Source organism: Daktulosphaira vitifoliae, unplaced genomic scaffold (assembly GCF_025091365.1).
Source record: "Daktulosphaira vitifoliae isolate Bord-2020 unplaced genomic scaffold, ASM2509136v1 Scaffold_1, whole genome shotgun sequence".
NCBI lineage: Eukaryota > Metazoa > Arthropoda > Insecta > Hemiptera > Phylloxeridae > Daktulosphaira > Daktulosphaira vitifoliae.
The window spans coordinates 85,903,568-85,911,062 of record NW_026099572.1 but is presented as its reverse complement, the minus strand read 5'-3'; the positions used below and the strand labels follow the sequence as shown (position 1 = coordinate 85,911,062).

At 25.9% G+C, this 7,495-nt stretch overlaps 1 protein-coding gene and 2 non-coding genes across 4 annotated transcripts; all 3 read left to right on the top strand.

Annotated features, from left to right (window-relative positions):
- Positions 1–1,224: 1,224 nt before the first annotated feature.
- Positions 1,225–3,607, top strand: LOC126906675 (acylglycerol kinase, mitochondrial). Of its 2 annotated transcripts, none has more exons than XM_050687389.1 (7): positions 1,225–1,441; positions 1,531–1,650; positions 1,714–1,885; positions 2,413–2,628; positions 2,699–2,990; positions 3,050–3,303; positions 3,360–3,607. In XM_050687389.1, the coding sequence occupies exons 1-7, from the start codon at positions 1,332–1,334 to the stop codon at positions 3,555–3,557; spliced, it is 1,362 nt and encodes a 453-aa protein (XP_050543346.1). In that variant the 5' UTR covers positions 1,225–1,331; the 3' UTR covers positions 3,558–3,607. The 2 variants fall into 2 exon arrangements, with proteins under 2 accessions (XP_050543346.1, XP_050543355.1); XM_050687398.1 differs by having other exon boundaries at positions 2,699–2,984; positions 3,360–3,606.
- A 1,727-nt stretch (positions 3,608–5,334) lies between these two features.
- On the top strand, positions 5,335–5,406 carry Trnaq-cug (transfer RNA glutamine (anticodon CUG)). The gene has a single exon. It is a non-coding gene; the product is annotated as a tRNA-Gln (tRNA).
- A 1,054-nt stretch (positions 5,407–6,460) lies between these two features.
- Positions 6,461–6,532, top strand: Trnaq-cug (transfer RNA glutamine (anticodon CUG)). Its single transcript has one exon. It is a non-coding gene; the product is annotated as a tRNA-Gln (tRNA).
- Positions 6,533–7,495: the final 963 nt, after the last annotated feature.

Genomic DNA, 7,495 nt, shown 5'->3' with positions numbered 1-7,495 from the left:
TGAAAAAGTTCACATTTTTCTTACTAAGTAGATATTGTTATTTAATTAAAATTGTTAATTAGTATGAAATTGTAATTATTTACGTATTATAATAATTTTTTTACACGAAAACATTTTTTTTTGCTTACTTTCCTATTACTTAATATAATTAATTATTTAAGTGATAGGTATTATGTAAAATATAACATAAAAGTAAAATTTACAAATAATCATAATAAAAGATTGTAATCTCCCGATTTTTCAATACCTAAGGTATTTTTGTGAATTTTAATTTTTTATAAAACTACAGTACATTTATAATTTATAATTATAGAGTATTAAACTAATACATATATTTAGGTTGAACCAGATCTAATTGACTAATAATTTTTGATAAAATTTTTTTTATTATTATTGCCTTAAACTATTTAAAGCATAATTTTTATTCTTTATCATCAGCAATAAAATATTTTTTCAAATTTTCAAAATAGCCATTTTGCACTTATAATATAAATGTTGTTTTAAACATATAACATGGTGAATAAAGTAGAACATTTTGTTAAAATAAAATTATCTCTTTTTATTTTGGTCTGTACTATATATTAATAAATACAAGACAAGGATAAATAGAAAAATATTAATTTACAAATTATACAGTGTTCAGTAAGGGAGAATTTGTTACAATGAGAATAAAAGAAACCTGTTTCCTTACTTACTGAAAACCCTACACGCCTAAAAACAATAAAAGTATTTTACTTTAATAATTATAACTGTTTGCACTACGTGAAACGTATATGGCCATTGAATTATTGTTATCTAATAACCTCACGACTAATAGATGCTATTGAAAATATTAATTATGATAAACTTATTATTTTGTCAATTCTTCTTCTTCCTCGCCTTAATCCCAACTTCTTGGGGTCGGCCACCCTTATCTTAAACTTCCACTTGACACGATTTTCCACATCATATACGCTCACATCAGCTGTCCTCAAATCACATTCAATTATTTTGTCAATTGTGATGAATATTTAAGATATTGTTTTATTTGCATTAAGTTTGTCTACAGTATAGAGTTAAATGACCAGAATGACATGCTCGCTAATACACAGCTATATAGGTACATGCAGTCCATGAATTTATTTATGTATATAGTATAACTACAGAATAGATAAGCTTTATCTGTGATATAACCATTCTTAAGTGATATCAATATTATCGTTTTATAATTTTTGATAACTATGATATGAAAATCACTGAACATAAATGACAGAAGAATGTGAAAAATTTAAATTTTACTCAGACATTATTTACTTACTACACATTATTGACTGCAGAAAAAATCTTTTAAAATGGCTAAAGTCTTTCGAGTATTAAAAACAATTAAAAATAATTGGAAAAAATCTATTTTTTTTAGTGCTGTGTTAGCGTATGGTAGTCAATATGCTTATAATGAATACGAGTATGTAAATTTAAATATTAAGAAATTTTCGACCACATACTATTATAATATTTTGTTTATTAAAACTTGCATCTTATTCAATATAATAGGACTCGAATTTTCATGACAGAATGCTGTAAAAAAGTATCATTATACGGAGATACTCTAATATCTTCTGATAAAAAACCAAAAAAGGTTACAGTGATTTTAAACCCTGCAGCTAATAAAAGGTACTGTTTTATTAAAATTTAATTATAGTATTTTTTGTTTTTCCATTTTCATAAATTCTTTAGATCAGCTACAAAAAATTTTGAAAAATACTGTTCTCCATTACTTCATTTGGCAGGATATTCGGTAAATGTTTTAGTTACTGAATGTGAAGGAGGTGCTAGGAGTTTAGTAGAAAATTTAATTGGTGAAACTGATCTTCTAATTGTAGCTGGAGGTGATGGTACTTTATCTGAGGTACATTTTTTTATTTTTAAAAACATTAAATATTGTATTTAACTATATCCGTAAAGAATAATTAGAGTTAGTTAGCCAAGAAATAGACAAGATATTTATATTTTGTAGTGTGGCCTAGTCTGTAATATGGCAATGTTTGACGTGTTATGCCTAAGGTTCAAAACTCAGTCATAGATTTTATTTGCCGAGTGAGAGTACAATTTGGTTAATGTAGTTGTCATCCTTCTTCTCTGTAACAGACTAATCATCCATTCCGAAGTATCAATGGTTAAGAAACCTCCTCCTTTAGAAAAGGCTGTTACAGCTCTTAATGGAATTATAAAGTGTTAAAAAAAATTTTTATTAAATAATATATTATAAAAAAGTAAATTTAATTGAATGAAAAAATCAGAGATTTAAAGTTATTTTTTAAGTAAAATATTCTAATAATTTATTTATTATTATTATTTTTAGTTATAAAATATTTCCTTATTTCTTTATACATTTAATAATTTAAATGATTATTTAAAATACATAGCTATTTTTAGGTTGTAACTGGATTATTGAGGCGTTTAAAAGGTGATACGTCTTTAACAGTTCATTTACCTATTGGAATTTTACCCCTTGGTCGTACAAACACTATTGCTAAACAATTACTACATCCTGATGATGAAAATTATATTCACTTTCTTGCTAATGCAACAATAACTATTATTCAAGAAGCTACTACCCCCTATCCAGTTATTAAAATTGAAAATCTACAAGTTAGCTTATAATTTTCAAATTATAAACAATTTAGTAAAATCATATAATGCAAAAATTTTATTTTACTAGAGCAAAAATCCTGAAAAATGTGTATATGCATTAAATAGTATTGAATGGGGTGCTATGAGAGAAGCTAAAGTAACACGAGATAGTTATTGGTATATTGGTAAATTCAGAGATTTAGCACCATTTGTATTTGGCAATAAATTATTAAACCAAACAATTGATGCTGAGTTAGAGTATAGTCCACCATGTGATGGTTGTAGTACTTGCTACAGAAAATCAAGTCCTTCAAATAATACACTATCTATATTTTCTTATATTGCTTCATTTTTTACATTTAAATCACATTCTGGTAAAGGTATATTTATTAAATTCCTTTATAATGAGATAATTATAAAAAACTATTATTTCTTCCAGTTGTAAAAGATTATTCAAAAGTAATAAATCCAGAATGTAATATTTATGAAAAACAATCCATCAGATCTTTGAATGTTAGTATTAATTTGAATGTTGGACCTCATCCATCACTTAAAATTAATATCGGACCAGAAGAGATTTTATATAGTGATTTTGTTAAAGAAGGATATCAAAAATTTATCGGAAAGTCTGGTGGCATAATAAATTACTTAACAAAAGAAGCCAAAGAAATAATATTGTCACCTCATACTTATGTAATGTTCTTACATTTTTATTTGATTTATGATTAATTTATAAAAATACTTTTTAGGAAGATAAATGGCTTTCAATTGATAATGAAGATTATGAAGTTAAACCAATGAAGCTCACATTAATACCAAATTCCATTTATTTATTTTGTCCCATTAATTCCAACAATTCATATATGCTTCAAGATAAAACTGATGATAAATTAAAATTATCTATAGAAAATTTAAACAGACAATTTGAATTTAAACGATACCAATAGTTAATTATTATAAATATTTAAATAATTGCCTGTATATATTAAATTAAAAATTATTATTAATATCAAAATTGACTAAAACTAATTTAACCAATGAAAAAATTTTATTTATAGTTTCTGTTTTTCCTATCCAAAAGCTGATATGACATAAAAATGGATTTTATAAAAAAATTTTATCATATGTAAAAGGAATAATGTATTTCTATGTCTCAAAAATTTAGGATTAAATTTGAATGATGAGGTTTATTTTTTTTACTTTAAAATGTCAATTTCCATAAAACATCATTGAAATTTCAACATTGTTATTGATCTAAAAAATGCTAAAATTGAAATCTTAGACAACTTATAGAAAATAACCACAGAATTCCTTATCATTTTCAAATATTTACGCGAATTATACTAAAGTATAATTTTTATGATGCATGTTATGACTGCAGATTTTTGATGATACATTTATTTTGATTGTTTTTTAATGCTTGTNTTAAAAAATGCTAAAATTGAAATCTTAAACAACTTATAGAAAATAACCACAGAATTCCTTATCATTTTCAAATATTTACTAAAGTATAATTTTTATGATGCATGTTATGACTGCAGATTTTTGATGATACATTTATTTTGATTGTTTTTTAATGCTTGTGTTATGTTTTATGGTGTTATAAGTGGGATATGACCCTTATTTAAAACCTTCTAGGCCATTTCTTATTAGAAGTTAAAAAAAAATTCTTGCTATTTGTTGAACTTGTTGGATAATTTATTTTTAGTTTTCATAGTTATTTTTCGTGAGAAATTATAATATTTTTAGTGGTTCAATATGTATGTATGGATAATGCCCTTGGTTTTTATAAGTCACGTTTTTCTAGGGACTAGTTATGCTCGTATATCAAAATATTTTAGATTTGATTAAGCGACAAGGCAAAAATTAGACAGTTTCAATAAAATCTAGTTATGGAACAAGAAGCGCAGGAAAACAGAATTTTATTTTAGATAGTTTAACATATAATGTTTGAAAAAACATCTAATCGTATTGTAGTGATCATTTTAGGAAATATCCATCGGTGCCCATTTGATAAAATCTTGAGGTAGACAAGACCTTTTTTAAAATAAACTTCACGAAGTAAGTGTACTAAAATAAAAAGTTCTTATAATGTAAAATATATTTTTAAATTTTGAAACAATATATAGTTATTTTATTTTAGATAAAAATAGTATAATATACTACTTTTAAAAAAACCACTTTTTGGAGGATTGCATATTTTTCATTGATAAGGAGCTCCCCTTGCCACCACCAATTTATATTAATAACAGGTTATTAACATGGGGCCCATTTTAATAACCTATTTTTGAATGTTAAAATTAAAATAATATTTATTTCTTTAGAAGTCTTGTGATCGTTATAATTACTACATCGTTGTCTAAGAGTTTGTTTTGTAACATACTTAGTGATATGTTATGTTAATTTCGATACTTTTACATAGGTTAAATTATTTAAATTTTATTAATAATATTGAATATAACCATATATTTATTTAGTTTTATTAAATATTTACATGAATATATTGTAACGATTTTTAAAATAATCAGAATAACCCAACCAAATATTTAACATTTCCAAATGTGGTTAGATTTAAACAAATTTATATAATAATGATTAGATAATTCATAGAAAATAATATTATTTTAAAAAATAATTGTTGATGGCTGATTTACATTTTGAGATTATAAAATATTTATACATATTTGCCTTAAATATGTTTGCAAGCACTCGGGACGACGTGGTGGTCCCATGGTGTAATGGTTAGCACTCTGGACTCTGAATCCAGCGATCCGAGTTCAAATCTCGGTGGGACCTTAACTTTTTTGCATTTTTATCTTTTACTGGATATTTGTGACAATATCCTTAAGGGCCATGTTAGTAACCCTATTATTAAAATCTTAAATAAATTATGTGGTCACTATTTTTTCAAAAGGGAGAAATGAAAAAGTTTTTTTATAAATTATTTAATACTTCTGTGCAAAAGTCACTATTGTCGTGATAATAGTGACTTTTTTAATTGAATATTCAATTTTTTAAATAATGTACATTATTTTTATCTGTAAAAGTTCAATCAAGTTAGAATAGTATATCTTAACGTCTTAGGNATTTTTATCTGTAAAAGTTCAATCAAGTTAGAATAGTACATCTTAACGTCTTAGGGCATTTTTACAGAGAAGAGATTTTGTTTTTTTTGCTCAGAGCATAGTCAGATTACTTTAGCGAATTACTAAAAAATATTTTAGTAGGCCTTCGTAATTAGGAGCTATTCTAATGGCAAATTTTAATATAACAACTTGAAATGAGATCTTTTATTTGCCTAAAATTACATTAAACAGTTATTTTATTGTTCATTTATAAATGACTTGAAGTTTTAAATCGGGTTTAGGTACAAAGCTTCCTTTGACCAGAAATATCGATTGGTATTTTTGTTTTAATTTATCTAACTTAGTGGGATGAGACAAAATTACTCATATTAACCTTTCAGTTGTCGATACAAACGACATTTTTTTAAAGGGACAAGTTTCACGATTTCTGTTAGCGTTTGAATTATTTTTTAAAAACATGACCTTTTATAGAAAATATTAGTAAATTTAAAGGGGTCATATGATCAACACTCCCCCATGTATCCATGACTGTCCTCTCCACAGAAAAAATTCAAAATACGCGTCTGGAAAAAATACTTTAGACATTAGTTTAGTGATAAATTATCAAAATAACAAAAATATATTGACTGTTTATCCAAATATTTAAAACGCTATAGAATATATGATTTTTTTAAAAAATATTTTTTATCGTGTGAATTAATTGTTTAATACCTAATTTTTACATTTATTTAAAGAAATATAATTTTTGGTCCTTAAAGCATGTTGGTCCCATGGTGTAATGGTTAGCACTCTGGACTCTGAATCCAGCGATCCGAGTTCAAATCTCGGTGGGACCTTTATATTTTTTTACTACTTTAAGTTTTTTATATATCATCTGAAATTTCGATAAAAATGTTATTACTGTAGACATTTTACATATAGTATTGTAGTAATTAGCTGAGGAAGTATTGAATTACGTCGATTTTAGTATAATATAAACTTTACAATAGTAGTAAGCAATTTTTGAACTCTTAAGCAATATAATAATTCCATATAAAAGGGAAATGCAGGGTAAGCAAATTAATAGTGGTGGGAAAAAGAATATAAAAGGGAAACATGAAAAGTATAGAGGGACGGGGCTAGACGAGACTGGACGTTTTGACGAAAAAACGTCGAGTTATGGGTTAGGTCGTCGGTGTGCGAGTAACTTTGTATTTTTGTAAGATTTAATTAATTTTTTGTTAAATTTTTATATAATATTTGACTTTGTGTTTTTACTTTAAATAAATAAAATAATTATTTTAAAATCTGTACTTGAGAGTAAATACTTTATATCCGTCGTGATATCAAAATTTGTGTGTGTGCGGCAAGAGTCGAGGTTGGACTACTGGTCCTTTAGTCAATCTTAATAATTAGTCTACGTGCTGGCTAGTTTTTGGGCTTAACCATCCCTTAGTGGGTATAGTAAAAAGGTAGTTGTGCTGGTGGCTGGCAAGGAGCCACCCTTCAGTCTGCTACTTTTGAGCTAGACTGTGCTGACGGGTCTAAAATCTACCCCTTTAATAGTTCACTAATTTGAGAGATTGGGGCTGATCAGTTTATCCAACGGGAGGACTCGAGAACGACGAACTCGTCGTCAATATATATATATAAAAACATTAATTAATTTGTGTAAAACTTTTGTGTCTATGTTGGGGCACTACCAACAGTACAGTACTAACGTACAGTATGATCGAAGTTAATAGTTTTCTATAGTAAATAAAAAATACGTCTGTTAATATTTCATTAATTAAATTTGAAAAAATAAAATAAAATTTGTT

Excerpts from the sequence above, each read along its gene's own strand:
- LOC126906675 (XM_050687389.1), top strand. The coding sequence starts at position 1,332 with ATGGCTAAAGTCTTTCGAGTATTAAAAACAATTAAAAATAATTGGAAA. Across the intron at positions 1,442-1,530 it reads TATGCTTATAATGAATACGA|GACTCGAATTTTCATGACAG; the intron begins GTATGTAAATTT and ends TCAATATAATAG. Across the intron at positions 2,991-3,049 it reads TAAATCACATTCTGGTAAAG|TTGTAAAAGATTATTCAAAA; the intron begins GTATATTTATTA and ends TATTTCTTCCAG.